The sequence below is a fragment of the Entelurus aequoreus genome, linkage group LG25 (assembly GCF_033978785.1).
Source record: "Entelurus aequoreus isolate RoL-2023_Sb linkage group LG25, RoL_Eaeq_v1.1, whole genome shotgun sequence".
NCBI lineage: Eukaryota > Metazoa > Chordata > Actinopteri > Syngnathiformes > Syngnathidae > Entelurus > Entelurus aequoreus.
In genome coordinates this window covers 29,869,560-29,887,792 of record NC_084755.1, presented here as the reverse complement: position 1 = coordinate 29,887,792, position 18,233 = coordinate 29,869,560, and the positions used below count along the sequence as shown (strand labels likewise).

The window sequence follows — 18,233 nt, the reverse complement described above, 5'->3', positions numbered from 1 at the left end:
TAGACCACATTGTTTGTGTGTTATATGTAGACCGCATTGCTTTTTGAGTTCAGTGATGCAAATGCATGTCAAGTTGATCAACACATTGTATTATTCTCCAGTGCAATAACAGTACTGAAATGAAGGCTAAAAGGGCATTAATGGGAGCCTTAAAAAAAAGGGGAAAAAAAGAAGTAACTAAATAGTTACTTTTCACAGTAACGCATTACTTTTTGGTGTAAGTAACTGAGTTACTTTTGAAATAAAGTAACTAGTAATTGTAACTAGTTACTGGTTTTCAGTAACTAACCCAACACTGTAAATAACCAACTGAGAACGTGCCTGGTATGTTAACGTAACATATTATGGTAAGAGTCATTCAAATAACTATAACATATAGAACATGCTATACGTTTACCAAACAATCTGTCACTCCTAATCGCTAAATCCCATAAAATCTTATACGTCTAGTCTCTTACGTGAATGAGCTAAATAATATTATTTGATATTTTACGGTAATGTGTTAATAATTTCACACATAAGTCGCTCCTGAGTATAAGTCGCACCCCCGGCCAAACTATGAAAAAAACTGTGACTTATAGTCCGAAAAATACGGTAGTTATTATCTCATTTTCATCAGGGGAAAATAGTTTGTAGTTGATGAAGAAGACAAAAAAGATTAGTCAACGAAATTAACACTCGTGTAAAGAGCCGTGGGATATCTAATTTAGTACCTTTACCAAACCTGAGAGAACCTCAACTCATGCCTTATTCGTGAAAATAAATGCAGATTTTATGCTGGGCTTAAATCAGCCTGAAAACGTCCGATCAGTGTGTGTGTGTGTAACTAGCGGGGATTAAAAAAAAAAAAAACGTTCTGCATTTAAGATATGTATTTCAGGGCGAAAAGATAAACACAAATTTTAGAATGCAGCGGAGGGAAGGAGATTCAGAACGGAATAAGAAAACAAAGCAAAGGCAATAAAAAGTGAAAAAGAACAGGGAAAAGTAAAGAGTGAAACTATGGCGGGCAGAGAAACTTGGGGAGGGATCAGCAGAGAGCATTCGAATGACTTCCATGTGTTGAGGAGGCGAGCCGAGTTGGCTCCGGGCGGGTGTGATTGGGTACTAATGAGAAAAGTGCTGGTAATCGGGGAGGTATGAACGAGGAAAAAAGTAGTAGAAGCAAGAAGGTGACAGAGGGACAAAGTAATACAGTAGACAGAGGGAGAGAAGATATTATTATATACAACAGAACAATGAAGCAAGAAAGACTAAAGCAATGAACGAAGTGTGTGTGTGTGTGTGTGTGTGTGTGTGTGTGTGTGTGTGTGTGTGTGTGTGTGTGTGTGTGTGTGTGTGTGCGCACGCACGGTATGATGATAACAAATCAAGATTAGAGAAGGGAATGAAAGAGGCAGCAGGAGAGTGCCTGTTGCCAAATACACAGTTGTTACACATATGGTTAGCCAGACGTGTACAGTAAAATACACACATGTATGGTAGCATGAGGTATAGTGCAAGTGCTAATGGAGGAAATACAGATTCCACCTTGTACGAGGTTTCACTCTTCATTAGTACAAAACCAGTGAAGTTGGCATGTTGTGTAAATGGTAAATAAAAACAGAATACAATGATTTGTAAATCCTTGTCAACTTATATTCAAGATATTTAATATTCGAACTGAGAAAAGTATTTTTTTTTTTGGCAAATAATCATTAACTTAGAATTTAATGGCAGCAACACATTGTAAAAAAGTTGGCACAGGGGCATTTTTACCACTGTGTTACATGGCCTTTCCTTTTAACAACACTCAGTAAACGTTTTGGAACTGAGGAGACCAATTTTTTAAACTTTTCAGGTGGAATTATTTCCCATTCTTGCTTGATGTACAGCTTAAGTTGTTCAACAGTCCGGGGGTCTCCCTTTTGGTATTTTAGGCTTCATATTGCGCCACGCATTTTCAATGGGAGACAGGTCTGGACTACAGGCAGGCCAGTCTAGTACCCGCACTCTTTTACTATGAAGCCACGCTGTTGTAACACGTTGCTTGGCATTGTCTTGCTGAAATAAGCAGGGGCGTCCATGAAAAAGACGTTGCTTGGATGGCAACATATGTTGCTCCAAAACCTCTATGTACCTTTCAGCATTAATGGTGCCTTCACAGATGTGTAAGTTACCCATGCCTTGAGCACTAATACACCCCCATACCATCACACATGCTGGCTTTTCAACTTTGCGCCTATAACAGTCTGGATGGTTATTTTCCTTTGGTCCGGAGGACACGACACAACGTCCACTGTTTACAAAAACAATTTAAAATGTGGACTCGTCAGACCACAGAACACTTTTCCACTTTGCATCAGTCCATCTTAGATGAGCACGGCCCAGCGAAGCCGGGGCGTTTCTGGGTGTTGTTGAAAAATGGCTTTCGCTTTGCATAGTAGAGTTTTAACTTGCACTTACAGATGTAGCGACCAACTGTAGTTACTGACAGTGGTTTTCTGAAGTGTTCCTGAGCCCATGTGGTGATATCCTTTACACATTGATGTCGCTTTTTGATGCAGTACCGCCTGAGGGATTGACGGTCACGGGCATTTAATGTCGGTTTCTCCAGGTTCTCTGAACTTTTTGATAATATTACAGACCGTAGATGGTGAAATCCCTAAATTCCTTGCAATAGCTCTTTGAGAAATGTTGTTCTTAAACTGTTGGACGATTTTCTCACGCATTTGTTCACAAAGTGGTGACCCTCGCCCCATCCTTGTTTGTGAATGACTGAGCATTTCATGGAAGCTGCTTTTATACCCAATCATGGCACCCACCTGTTCCCAATTAGCCTGTTCACCTGTGGGATGTTCCAAATAAGTGTTTGATGAGCATTCCTCAACCTATCTCAATCTTTTTTGCCACTTGTGCCAACTTTTTTGAAACATATTGCAGGCATCAAATTCCAAATGAGCGAATATTTGCCAAAAATAACAAAGTTTTCCAGTTTGAACGTTAAGTATCTTGTCTTTGCAGTCTATTCATTAGAATATAGGTTGAAAAGGATTTGCAAATCATTCTGTTTTTATTTACCATTTACACAACGTGCCAACTTCACTGGTTTTGTACATATACTGTATCTAAAATGCCTTTTTCAGAAAACTGCGGCAAAAGTTTTGAGGGTGATTGATTTTAATAGGACCGTAAAATGAACGAGTTCACTCATGCGATTAATCATAAAAAATGATCGCACAACCATGAACACACTTGAATTAATCATGAAATTTATTTGGACCGTACAATTTTATTTTTTTAATCTTGACCGCTATACGGTAAGATATCAGAGCAATGCATACGTCTGTACAAAAATGAGTGAGGAGACTCCGACTGGTGTGCTCGCTGGCAAATTTCACTCCAAAATACAGCCTGAAATAACTTTAGATAACACTTTTACCAAGTTTTGTGCAAATAAATAAAGTAAAAGGCTTAAAAAAACTTCCTGCATGACATTCTGACAATAAAATTGCACATGTGTACAAATACTGTGGTCTTTTCTTAAAGTAATTATGCGAGCGAGTAATCACCTGTGCAAGAAATTCCACTAATCAACCCTGAAAACCATTTCAGGTGACTAACTCCTGAAGCTCATCGAGAGAATGCCAAGAGTGTGCAAAGCAGTAATCAGAGCAAAGGGTGGCTATTTTGAAGAAACTAGAATATAAAACGTGTTTTCCGTTATTTCACCTTTTTTTGTTGAGTACATAACTCCACATGTGTTCATTCATAGTTTTGATGCCTTCAGTGACAATCTACAATAGTCATGAAAATAAAGAAAACGCGTTGAATGAGTAGGTGTGTCCAAACTTTTGGCCTGTACTGTATATATATATATATATATATATATATATATATATATATATATATATATATATATATATATATATATATATATATATATATATATATATATATATACTGTGTAGGCGTGTGTGTGTGTGCGCATTTGATGTATTTGTGTTTACTTTTGTCAATGTATGTCTGTAAAAAGCCAATAAAGAAATGTTTAAAAAAAAATAAAAAGTTGACACTTTGTTACACGTCTGCCTTTCCTGCTTTGTCTACACAAGACACAAACGCAGGTTTTGACGAGACAGTGGACAAACACGCTCAGAGGCAACTTTGGTCGGCAAAAATTATGTGAGGTTTGGACAAAGTTGCGAGGCCGTACATAAGTGGCAGGGATAGTTTGAATTAGCGTGCATTGGCACGATCGCGGAGGGGCTGATATATACTGGAAACAGTGGATCCCCGCAGATATTTGGTTAAATTTTTTGACTTTTTTTTTCATAGTGAGTTCCTAAATTTGATAATTTAACACGTTTAATGAGTTTGTGAGGTGTATTATAGGGCTAAAGCAGACCTGGGCAAATTAAGGCCCGGGGGCCACATGCGGCCCGTTAAGCTTTTCAATCTGGCCCGCCGGACATTCCCAAATAACTTTAATAACTAGTGTAGCTGCCATTATGATGTGCAGTGATGTTTTCAAATTACCGTAAGTCTTGAACTGTACAACGTATTTCAATGGTTGGAATCCGCGCTTTTGCATGATATTTTAGTGACTGGTGTTGTCCTGATACCAATATTATTTCGATACTTTTCTAAATAAAGGGGACCAGAAAAAATTGCATTATTGGCTTTATTCTAACAAAAAATCTTAGGGTGTGGCAGACGGGTACTTTTCAGAGGCGGTATGGTACCGAATATGATTCATTAGTATCGCGGCACTATACTAATACCCGTATACCGTACAACCCTACTAGTTACTATGGTAATTTACGTCACAGCAGGTCAGACGAGGCACCAAGCAGTGTGGGTGGGGAGTGTTTCCAGAGCGGCCAGCCTGAAATGTGGGTGTCAGGGACAGGCGCGGAAGGAGATTTTTACAACAAAGTTCTAAAGCTTAGTGATGTATCAGATATATCAGATTGTAGATGTTCTTTGTTTTTTTTACCCTTCACGTTCATATTTCGTTGTCTTTGTTGCATTTGGCTTGATTGTAAAATATGTGGATGGAGAGGGGGTGTGACGTTCATATGTTCTCAATATTCAGGGTTTTATCATTCATAGAACATTTTTAAATTCCATTCCGTTTTTAAGGCAGTCTGTCATAACATTTTTAGCATTCAATCAGACTTTATTGTGAGGTTTTGTATTAGTTTTCCTAAAAATAGATATACCGGCCCCCAGACACATTTTTTTCTCTAATTTTGGCCCCCGAGTCAAAATAATTGCCCAGGCCTGGGCTAAAGCCTGGATTGTGCTTCTAAGCTTTTAGCCTGTTAGCGTCTTTCGTCGCGAGCGCACAGTAGCAATTATTGTGGTTAGAGTGTCCGCTCTGAGATCGGTAGGTTGTGCGTTCAAACCCCGGCCGAGTCATACCAAAGACTATAAAATGGGACCCATTACCTCCCTGCTTGGCACTCAGCATCAAGGGTTGGAATTGGGGGTTAAATCCCCAAAAATTATTCCCGAGCGTGGCCACCGCTGCTGCTCACTGCTCTCCTCAACTCCCAGGGGGTGGACGAAGGGGATGGGTCAAATGCAAAGGGTAACCTAGGGTGTGTGTGTGACTATCAGTGGTACTTTAACTTTTTAAACATGCAGTTTAAAACCTGCCCTCCACATGCGACGGCCATGGTGGCGCCTCCGAGCAGCAGCATGATCCAGGCTTTATTACAGCCTCACAAATACCGTATTTTTCGGATTATAACTCGCAGTTTTTTTCATAGTTTGGCCGGGGGTGCGACTTATACTCTGGAGCGATTTATGTGTGAAATTATTAACACATTACCGTAAAATATCAAATATTATTGATCTCATTCACGTAAGAGACTAGGCATATATCAGCAATCGTCACACACACACGTCAACCAATAAAAATTCGGCGGGGGGCGGGTCATGGCAGAAGTGCATTGTGGGTCTTGGCAGAAGTGCATTGTGAAAAAAAAGATGCTACCTGCTACTACTTCCGTACCGGGAGAATGCGCCATGCAAAGCTTCTGGATGTCATTGGATGGATGGACAAAGCATGGGCTTCAGTGACAACCGAAACCATCCAGTCCGGATTCAGAAAGGCTGGAATAATTGGAACTGCAACTGACGATGACTCTGACGTAAGCGACGTACCGATAGAAGAGGAAGTGGCGCATTGTCTAACTTTAGAGTTGGCAGAGTTGTTTAGAAGCGACACAGAGGAAGAAGATTTCATGGGATTTAGCGATTAGGAGTGACAGATTGTTTGGTAAACGTATAGCATGTTCTATATGTTATAGTTATTTGAATGACTCTTACCATAATATGTTACGTTAACATACCAGGCACGTTCTCAGTTGGTTATTTATGCCTCATATAACGTACACTTATTCAGCCTGTTGTTCACTATTCTTTATTTATTTTAAATTGCCTTTCAAATGTCTATTCTTGGTGTTGGGTTTTATCAAATAAATTTCCCCAAAAAATGCGACTTATACTCCAGTGCGACTTATATATGTTTTGTTCCTTCTTTATTATGCATTTTCAGACGGTGCGATTTATACTCCGGAGCGATTTATACTCCGAAAAATACGGTAGACATTTTTATGGTCATCTCAATTTCTCACATTTTTTCACCATATGCGGGGTGGCGTCGGAACGTCACCCCCTGCGCACAGCGGGTGGATCTACTGTACCGGACAGGATGTACTAGAATCAGTCCCACCTGTGTCTGCTGCGGGATGTTCAGAAAGTTGTTGTCCCGTGATCCGATGCCGACAAACCTGTTGGGAGCTGTGGCGCCTGGCGTGGAGTATGCTACGGGGGACAGAAGAGGACAAAAAGACATGAGTTCACCAACAGACTGATTGCTTAAAATGGCAAACAAGCAAGGCTAGAATACGCAAATCCATCCAACATCTAATACTGGTGTGCACAAACATGTGTTCCATATATTCTCTTACAACAGAGATGCTTGTGTTTCATGGTATATTCATTATAGATATAAAAACTACTGTCATGGTGTCCATTTCGATCGATCGTATCCACATCAGTTTTTCTGCAGATAATGATATGGTCGCGGGCGATTGATGACCTCCTCAAACTGCGCCGTCATTTTAATGAGGTTCTTTCTCTACTGAGATATGAGAGAATACTGGGGATCCGAATTGAAACGAAACTTTATCGCCGCTCGTCTGTATTTTTATACATGTGTTACTGCTTTATCGTGTTTAGTAAACGTTTCCCTTCAATTTGGTATCGCATTTAAATCCGAGCACTGGCTTAGTGGACAACTAAATTAAAGTTCAAATTTAAGATCGCTACATAAGACTGGGTTAAAACATACTCAGGATGGCTACTTATCTATTTATGTCAATTTTTTACAAAATTTGATGATGCGAAATATTTTTTTCTTTGGACCCAGAATTACTTGGGTATGTCCTGTCATGTCCGCAACTATAAACGATCATTTGTGTGTGTATGCCATAACCAATATTGCGTAAGAGTGTGCTGTACTCATTGAACAATTACCGTATTTTTCGACTATAAGTCGCAGTTTTTTTCATAGTTTGGCCGGGGGTGCGACTTATACTCAGGAGCGACTTATGTGTGAAATGATTAACACATTACCGTAAAATATCAAATAATATTATTTAGCTCATTCACGTAAGAGACTAGACGTATAAGATTTCATGGGATTTAGCAATTAGGAGTGACAGATTGTTTGGTAAACGTATAGCATGTTCTATATGTTATAGTTATTTGAATGACTCTTACCATAATATGTTACGTTAACATACCAGGCACGTTCTCAGTTGGTTATTTATGCCTCATATAACGTACACTTATTCAGCCTGTTGTTCACTATTCTTTATTTATTTTAAATTGCCTTTCAAATGTCTATTCTTGGTGTTGGGTTTTGTCAAATAAATTTCCCCAAAAAATGCGACTTATACTCCAGTGCAACTTATATGTTTTTTTCCCTTCTTTATTACGCATTTTCAGCCGGTGCGACTTACTGTATACTCCGAAAAATATGGTATGTTCAATATAAAATCTACAATTACCATAAATTCCAGACTGTAAGCTGTTATTTTTTTTCTACACTTTGAATCCTGCGGCTTATAAAACGGTGCGGCTAATTTGGGGCTTTTTCTTCGCTGACCTTCATAATGCAAACGGTTTTTATAAAACACATGCAAAGACACTGAAATGGTGTGTTATTGTTTGTGCTATGGCGCCATCTTTGGGATGAATTTGCTCACCGTAGCTGCTGCGGGCTGAACGTCTACAGTATTTCCTTCCGTTTAGCTTTCAAGTACAAGTGATGTTCAGTCTTCTAATCATCCATAGCGGTTCTACTTGTATGGATTCTTCATTCATCACGCCAAGCAACTTTTGTAAATTTTACAATATAACTAAAACTATTCTTACTTACTAAACCTTCTCATGCGTGAAGTCTGTTGGGAGTGTTTCCATATATTATTTTAGTGTCGTCAATTCACGAAAACTTCACTGTGGACTTATTGAGTCTGTTTAGCTGATTGGAGAACTAGCTTCCACAGCAAGTGGGTTCATGACGATGATTTGTTTGAGCAGTCATATAACTACCATGTTACAGACACCGTTTAGAAAAAATTAGGTATGTAAATAAACATATACAAAATCTTTCTGTGTAAATAACTCATTTCGCAACGTATATATCTGCGGCCTATAGTCTGGTGCGGATAATATATGGAAAATATTGGTTTTCCCTAAAATTTAGTGAGTGAAACTATTACTGTCAGAGCAATTTAGCTATTTAATTGAGCATATTAAACTCACAGGAAGTGAACCCACCTGACGTCGCAAGAAAGCGCAGTGATGCAGAAATCCCTGTTTTGCCTTTATTGTTAAAAAACCCCTCTAAAACAATTACAAATAAAAACGGAAAAATATAAACATATTTAACTCTCAGGGAACCAAAAAAAAACCATTTTTTGTCCTTTCAGTAAATGTTTGCTGTATTTTGGCCATCATTTTTGTTGTGTTATTCCATTATACTGTAAATAATTTTTCCACAGAGGAAAGCCAAATAGGCTAAATAAGTCCTTTCATTTTTCAAAGGGCATAAAAACAATTTGGATTCAGATGGTTTTTTTTTTTTTTACTTTTTTTGCTGAAATTTCTCAATTCACTTCAGCCATAGACAAAAGTTCATAACGGCGTGGCGAAGTTGGTAGAGTGGCCGTGCCAGCAATCGGAGTGTTGCTGGTTACTGGGGTTCAAACCCCACCTTCTACCATCCTAGTCACGTCCGTTGTGTCCTTGGGCAAGACACTTCACCCTTGCTCCTGATGGCTGCTGGTTAGCACCTTGCATGACAGCTCCCGCCATCAGTGTGTGAATGTGTGTGTGAATGGGTGAATGTGGAAATACTGTCAAAGCGCTTTGAGTACCTTGAAGGTAGAAAAGCGCTATACAAGTATAACCCATTTATCATTTATTATCATTTAATTGTTTTTCAACCCTTTGAAGTCTTCTTGATTAAATGATGTCACAATTTTCGATTAGTATACATTTCCATAACATGAGTTATTCTAATTTTTTAACCGTGTTTTGTTTCGAACTGAAGTTCATTGAGAAATTTGACTAATTTATATTTTATGCCCTTAAAAACGTAAGGATTTAGAGTTCCTGTTTGGCTTTGAAGATATTTAAACTGAAAAGATAAACGGAAAAATATGGCTCTTAAGAAGCCAGAACAATAATTAAACATACTGTGCGTAGGGCTGCAACAACTAATTGATTAAATCGATTAAAATCAATTATAAAAATAGTTGGCGATTAATTTAGTCATCGATTCGTTGGATCTATGCTATGCGCATGCACAGAGGCTACTTTTTTCTTTTATTTTTATAAATTTTTTATAAACCTTTATTTATATACTGCAACATTTACAAACAGCTGAGAAACAATAATCAAAATAAGTATGGTGCCAGTATGCTGTTTTTTTTCAATAAAATACTGGAAAGGATAGAAATGTAGTTTGTCTATTTCATCCGATTATTAATCGAAGTAATAATCCACAGATTAATCGATTATCAAATTAGTTGTTAGTTGCAGCCCTAATTGTGCGTCTGCCGTCCCACGAAGTGTTTGTGGCTTCATTCCATTGCGGATGAATTTTTTAAGCATATTCTATATATTTTGCCCTGAATTAAGCATTTTCTACCAAAATGGCTTTATTAACTAAGAATATCAATAACACAGTGGTATTTGCCCATTAATAAGACCTAACTAATCAGAACGCGCTGTTCAGTATCGTGGCCACTGATTGGCTCAGCTTCAGGCAGCATTACTATATTCGATTAAACGAGTGTAAAGGTGTCTATGTGGTTGTTTTTCATGCCTGGAAGGCAATGTTACAATTTTTTAATAGGGTCGTAAATAGTTTTTTTTATGTTCTAGCTATTAAAATAGTTGATTTTTTGTCGATGGTCGCGGAAATTCCTTTAACAGCGATTAACAAGGCTTTACTGTACATATAACTATAGGGTGATAACAATGATTATTGTGATACTTTTGGTCACAATAACCATGATATGACATTTTCATATCGTTACATTTCTACAAACCACATTTTAAAAAAAGCCTCATAATCTCCTTTTTGATAACATGCGCTGAAATCTGTTTTTTAACTCTACTGAAAGTACTTCAAATTGTAACACTGAGGACCATTCAGGGACATTTATAGGCCGCTGGCGTCAGAGTGTGACATATTTAGGGTCGTCGAGGAGAATTCACAACCCGGTGTGCAGAGTTATCCAAAGGCTACATTGAAGAAGTGTACAGTGTAAATGCAAGAGAGAGACAGGAGGAGAACGTCTGGAATTCAGTGTAAATCAATGAGACCGTGTACAGTACATCCATTTTTCTGTATATTGGGATAACACACAAAAAAAGACATAAAGGACTCTCAGACACTGACTGTGGGAAACACAAATAGTACATTTGAAAAATGCTCCATCCAGTGCCCCTCAAATATTGTGAGACAAGTCGCCCCACTTGCCAACTGACTTTACTCCTTCAATTCAAGTCATGGAATTATTCCACCAATACCAACCCACTTTCTAGTGCAGAGATATTCCACTAATTTCCAAAAAGCTAAGGACCAGGGGGCCGGACTTCTCTATTCCCCATTAGTCTTTTTTTGTATGTTCCGGAGAACCAGCGTCCTCTACAGCAGACGTTAGATTTTGGCATTTTTATTTTGGCAGTTTTTAAGGACTTTCTGCAAAAAAGCTAGTCAGGGGTCATCTCTATGACAGCACTCTAGAGTTTTTAAGAATTTGTTGCAAAAATGTGAGTCACAGACAAGTTTTACGAACGGAACTCGTGGGTCATAATATGAAAAAAAAGAGGACCTAAAGTTGAACCTTGAGGAACACCACGAGTAAACAAAGCTACAGCGAAACCTTAGTTACGTAAATCACTTTCTGAAAAAAGGAGAAGGCTTTAAGAGGTGCCTTGAGGAACGTCCCAGTTATGTAAATCAAAAGTTTAGAGCCCCAGGGTTCGAAGTTTGCTAACAAGGTTAGAATTACAATTCAGGGATCTGTGTTTATACTCCTGCAAGTTCCTCTACATAACAGGAGCACTCTTAGACTTAGACTTCCTTTTATTGTCATTCAAATTTGAACTTTACAGTACAGATAAGAACAACATTTTGTTGCATTAGCTCGTTGTAGTGCAGGATAAAAGAGCAATAAGGTGCAGATATACTGTAAATAAATAGATTACTGTACAGAAAAATATATTGCACTTTTGTATAAGCATCCACGTTTATGGATGTATGTTATATAGTCTTTATATTCCAGCGAGTTAATCTGTTTTGGGGGGGAATTGAGGGGATTATTATGATGCGTTCAAGAGTCTTATGGCCTGAGGGAAGAAGCTGTTACAGAACCTGGAGGTTCTGCTGCAGCGGCTGCGGAACCTCTTTCTAGAGTCAACACAACACAACAGGAGCACTCTAGTTTTTTTTAAAGAATTTGCTGCATAAATGTGAGTCTCTCATAAATTCTTTTAACTGAACTCGTGGGCCACTAGTGGAATAGCCCAAAATATTAAAAAAAAGAGGACCTAAAGTGGAACCTTTGGGAACACCATTAGTAAACAAGCTACAGCAACACATTTCTTACGTAAATCAAATTCTAAAAAAAAAAGGAGAAGACTTAAAGGGGTGCCTTGAGGAACGCCTCAGTTGTGTAAATCACAAGTTTGGACCCCGGTGTTCGAAGTTTGCTAACAAGGTTAGAATGTCAGTGGTCCAAGTTCCTCTACACAACAGGAGTACTGTAGTGTTTTTAAGAATTCGCTGCAAAAATGTGAGTCTCTCACAAGTTTTTTGAACGGAACTCGTGGGCTACCAGTTAAATTGCCCAAAATATGAAAAAAAAAGAGGACCTAAAGTGGAACCTTTGGGAACACCACTAGTAAACAAGCTACAGCAACACATTTCTTACATAAATCAAATTCTGAAAAAAGGAGAGGACTTAAAGAGGTGCCTTGAGGAACGCCCAAGTTTAGTTCGAAGTTTGCGAACAAGGTTAGAATGTCAATACAGGGATCTGTGTATACAGTGGTCCAAGTTCCTCTACACAACAGGAGCACGCTCATGTTCTGAGGAATTTGCTGCAAAAATGTGAGTCTCTCACAAGTTTTTTGAACGGAACTCGTAGGGCAACCAGTTGAATTGTCCAAAATATGAAAAAAAAAAAAAAAGAGGACCTAAAGTGGAACCTTTGGGAACACCACTAGTTTTCATAACATGGTCACCACTGCCTAGTTTCTCTTGTTATATTCTTATTTTAACTGTTATATTTTTATCCTTATTGTTACTTCTTTTTTTTAATACTTATTGTTATATTTTCTATTTTATTTCGATTTATACCCCCATTATTTAGTTTTTACTATTTAAATTTGTTCTCAATTCTGTACACTGCTGCTGGAATTTAAATTTTCCTGAGGGAACTCTCCTGAAGGAATCAATAAAGTACTATCTACCGTATGTTACCAAATAAACGCCCTTGGGCGAATAACCGCCCATGTCCTAATAGCCGCCCGGGGTCTGACCCCATTTTGTGAAATAACCCCCCTCTTCCTAATAACCGCCTATGTCCAAATAGCCGCCCATGGGCTGTTATTTGCATAATTTAGATTAAAATGCTACTGGGGTTGCGTTTGCTGCAGTATTATTGTTTTGATGGTTTTATAGAATACTTGGTACCATAATTTTATTTTTCCTGTATGCTGCTTTATTTAAAACTTGGAGTATTGTAGCCTTTATTTTATTTAAGTGACAGTATTATTGTTCTGTTTTGATGGTGGGTTTTATACTTGAGTACTTGGTACCATAATTTTATTTTTCCCGGTAGGCTGCTTTATTTAAAAAGTTTATTTATTTTTAGTATTGGTATTCTATTTGACAATTGTTGCACTACTGCCATGTTGAGGCCTTGTTGATCTCTTGTCTTTTGATAGCCTACCTCATGTTGATCTCTTGTTTTTTTGTTTGTATGTTTACAATAGCTTTTACATTTAAAGTTTTTTGTACGAAAAAAAAATACTGGACAGTAACCATTGTAACCAAATAATGGCCTGGTGCAAAAATAAATAAAAGCCTTGTGCAAATAACCGCCTGCTTCTTTTAATCGCCTGTCTCCAAAATCGATTTTGTGAAATAAACGCCCGGGCTACTATTTGGTAATATACGGTATCTATCTATCTATCTATCTATCTATCTATCTATCTATCTATCTATCTATCTATCTATCTATCTATCTATCTATCTATCTATCTATCTATCTATCTATCTATCTATCTATCTATCTATCTATCTATCTATCTATCTATCTATCTATCTATCTATCTATCTAGTAAATAAGCTACACCTTTGTTACATAAATCACTTTCTGAAAAAAGGAGAGGACTTAAAGGGGTGCCTTGAGGAACGCCTCTGTTGTGTAAATCCCAAGTTTGTTTCGAAGTTTGCTAACAAGGTTAGAATGTCAATACAGGGATCTGTGTTTACAGTGGTCTAAGTTCCTCCACACAACAGGAGCACTCTCATGTTTTGAGGAATTTGCCGCAAAAATGTAAATCTCACACAAGTTTTTTTGAACGGAACTCGCGGGCCACCGGTTGAATATTTTTGACCGAAATATGAAAACAAGAGGCCCTAACGTGGAACCTTGGGGAACACCACTAGCGAGAGCAATACCTTAGTTACATGAATCACCTTCTGAAAAAAGGAGAGGATGTAAAGGGGTGCCTTGAGGAACGCCTAACAAGGTTAGAATGTCAAATCAAGGATCGGTGTTTACAGTGGTCCAAGTTCCTCTACACAACACGAGCACTCTAGTGTTTTTAGGAATCTGCTGCAGAAATGTGACTTTTTCCAAGTTTTGAACCGAACTCGTGGGCTGGTATGGTGTCAATTCCCGGGCCGCCGGTTGATACCCCTGTCCTAGTGGAACCATCTTAGATCTGTGCCTTCCATGTATTGAAAATCAAATGAAAGGATGACGTTATTCTCGTCATCTGCTGCAAGAGTCAGGCAGGGGAAGACGTGAAGATTTCATGGTGGGCCGGTGAAGCTTCCATGTCAGGGGGTCTCAACCCAGGTGCACGTCTGGCAATGTATATCCGTGTTTATGTCTGTGCAGGCCCCGCCTCCAAAGGATAAAGGGGATGTGAGTTGCTGGTTAGACACGAGCAACGGCGGGGGACGTTTTTCCACTGTGGAGGGCTATTTTTTTTTTTTTTTTTTTCAAAAATGACTTTTGATTGTGGTCTTTTGTGGGGTCACTTACACGGAGATGCGGGCGAGGAGAGTCCGCCGTCAGGGGGCGTGCTGTTGGGTTTAGAGTCGGGCATAGGGAGGGGCACTGGGCGGGCCACTGGGGGAGGTGGAGGCAGCAAGAAGGAGCCTGGCATTTTGCTCTGGCCGCTCCCGTTTGGCTGCAGACAACACAAACAGGGTCAGGAGGGCGACATGCGACAGTTCGCAAACACGGGATGAAAAAAAAAAGGACGCAGCTCAGGAGGCCAGGTCAAAAAATATCCATGACGGAGGTGAGGGGAGAAGGGGGAACGATGGTGGAAGAAGGGGGAGGAAGGCGGTGGAGAACAACAACCAAAGGGATGACGTATGTGGGCGGCATCTTTTATGGAGGTGTGAAAAATTATAATCACCACATGGTTTGATAGGAGTGGGAGCTGGGCGTGAGAGGTTTCCACAGGGGTGGTCCATGGTGGGTGGGGGTGAGCAAAATTTATTTGACGGCGTTCATCCGGAAGATGGCAAAATAATTAATACCATGAGAGAGGACGCTTGTACACAGGCACAGCACCAGCAACCACAACAGCAGCACAGAACAACCACAGTCCAACTGAAAGGGGGGAACCACAGCTCGTGATGATGACAACAGAAAACAGGACTGACATGTATCGGGACGGGATTGTCAGTGTCGTGCTGATGGCTGCAAAACTGGCGTGAGTGGGTGGAGCCAAAAACAAATCAATAAAGAATACAACCAAGAAAGATAGGGAATAAATCTGTCGGAATTACAAAGACAATACAAAGCTCTGACCCGTGAGTTTAATCAACAAGATGTGTTTTGTGCGCTAGTGTGCATTTTTATCACCACAAAAAAGCAGCGGAGTAGTGACCACATTCTAGCAACGCCCAGTATTTACAGCAACATATTTAAGAAAATAAATCATATTTTTGCTTTCATGAAAGAAATGTAATTATTATGAATTTATTTAATGCCAAATTTCAGGCAATTATTCCAACTTGACTTCACTTTGTTCCAATAGACAATCAACAAATATATAGAGCCAAAGCCGCTTATGCTGACGCCCTTCGGACTAACTAACTGCATGTCAACATAAGTGGTTGTCAACATAACTAAATAAAACTTAACTTTTGCTTGCACATTTACTTGATGTAACATCAAGCCAAACACGATCAGATTAAAGTGTTTACATGTGTTGTAGAAACTTTTTTTTTTGAGGAATCAGACAACTTTAGTGCATGGAAACATACTGACTGACAAGCCTATTATTACTCAGATAATACTAGCAAAACAGGGGCCCTTTGGTATATTAACATTTTTTTCAACATTTTTAAATAGCCAAACACAATTAGATTAAAGTGTTTACATGTGTTGTAGAAAACTTAATTATTTGAGGAATCAGGATAATTTAGTGCATGAAAACATACTAACTGACAAGCCTATTATTATTCAGATAATAAAAGCAAAGCTGGGGCCTTGTGGCATATTGACATTATTATTCTTTTTTTTAATTTTTAAAAAGCCAAACACAATCAGATTAAGGTACTAACTAAAATCCTTTATTATCACCTGTCAGAATAGGTGATAATAGAGGATTTGTTTTACCTTCCCTTTTGTCCCCTTTAATTGTGCATAAGTTTATTTTATTCATTCTGTTTTCATATGATATTCTACATTCTTATTTCGTGTCACTTGTCTTGACTACAATGACAATAAAGCTTTTGTACCAAAGGGTGCCTTTTGTTAGTTGCTGCCATGCTTTTAATTTGAACCTTACTTTGCACTGAACAGGAATTCACTACATACATGTTTTAATAGCAGTTATGTCACCGTTGTCGTTAGGGTTGTCCTGATCCGATATTAACATTGGATATGGGTCCGATATCAACACAAAGAACAAGATTACATTGACTTGCATCTAAAGGTTCCAATGTAAGGCGCCGATTAAATAAGTTCTGTTTACTTGTGCAAAGCTGGACAACGATTTAACGGCTAAATGTCTTACAAATAAGCACACAAGGTTGGTCTTTTCTTGTATTTTAGTGAAGTAAAAGGTAGCCTAAAAGGCTATCGGGCTAGGCTACTAGCTAGCAGCTACACAGCAACTAAGCACACAGTAGCACACGAGCGACACATACGTAATAAGGGGCCTTAATTGAACAATATTGCAGTCTAAAATATCAATCAATCAATCAATCAATGTTTATTTATATAGCCCTAAATCACAAGTGTCTCAAAGGGCTGCACAAGCCACAACGACATCCGCGGTACTTATACCACATTTGTCAACATGAACCAGTATCAAATAATTATAGTTGCATATTACTTACAGATACAAAGTCCCCAAGGCAGAAGAAGCGTATTAGAAATCACCCAGTAACAAACCGCATCTTTGAACTTAATGAGTCATAAGTAGGGCTGCAACAACTAATCGATTAAATAGATTAAAATCAATTATAAAAATAGTTGGCGATTAATTTAGTCATCGATTCGTTGGATGTATGCTATGCGCAGAGGCAATTTTTTATCTTATTTTTTAATATATATATATATTTTTTTTCATAAACCTTTATTTATAAACTGCAACATGTACAAACAGCTGAGAAACAATAATCAAAAGAAGTATGCTGTTTTTTTTCAATAAAATACTGGAAAGGATAGAAATGTAGTTTGTCTCTTTTATCCGATTATTAATCAATTAATCAAAGTAATAATCGACAGATTAATCGATTATCAAATTAATCGTTAGTTGCAGCCCTAGTCATGAGCCTAACTTTATGAATTATTTCGGATACTAAGTGTCACCAAAAAAAACAAAAAAACAAATTAAAGACAACATCAGTCCATACCAGACGATTAATAATAAATAGGTTAGTGTTTTTCATACCTTCCATTTTTGTTTGACTAATTTAATTTGATCAAGCGTTTTCTAACATTCCACTCTACACAATAATACAAATATGTATATTTTGTGCTGACATCGTATCAGTTCAATATCAGTATCGGCCAATACTCAAGGCTCCGGTATCGGTATCGTATCGGAAGTGAAATAGTTGTATCGGGACACTTCTTAGTTGTCGTGTCACGCTGCCTATCGATAATGAAAATAACAACACTACAACATGTTGACATAAACAGACCTATATTTTTGTATAAATGACCCCATTTGAACTTATTTGAACCTTGTATGTCAACATCGACTCCAGCGGGTACTTGAGGACCAGGACTTAAAGAGTTGGTCTACATACTGTATAGGCAGGTTGTCAACATAAGCGGGTTCCACTGTATTTTATTAGAGTAGTCTTCAACTAAGATGGAGAAGAAGGCTATGATGCAAATCATGCGATTAAGATGACTTTTACACAATAAATTGATGTATGTGATCGTAAG

The 18,233-nt window shown here is 38.3% G+C and overlaps 1 protein-coding gene across 6 annotated transcripts in view; it reads right to left on the bottom strand.

The window, feature by feature from the left end:
* Nucleotides 1–18,233, bottom strand: part of nfixb (nuclear factor I/Xb) — a 511,053-nt gene that overhangs the window by 17,525 nt on the left and 475,295 nt on the right. For 5 of the 6 annotated variants that reach the window (XM_062037120.1, XM_062037119.1, XM_062037121.1 and 2 more), the window contains 2 exons: nucleotides 14,856–15,003; nucleotides 6,725–6,816 (listed from right to left, as the gene is read on the bottom strand). In XM_062037120.1, the coding sequence (XP_061893104.1) occupies nucleotides 6,725–6,816; nucleotides 14,856–15,003 (240 nt within the window). The remainder of the gene's footprint in view (nucleotides 1–6,724; nucleotides 6,817–14,855; nucleotides 15,004–18,233) is intronic. The other variant, XM_062037126.1, reaches the window with a different exon arrangement.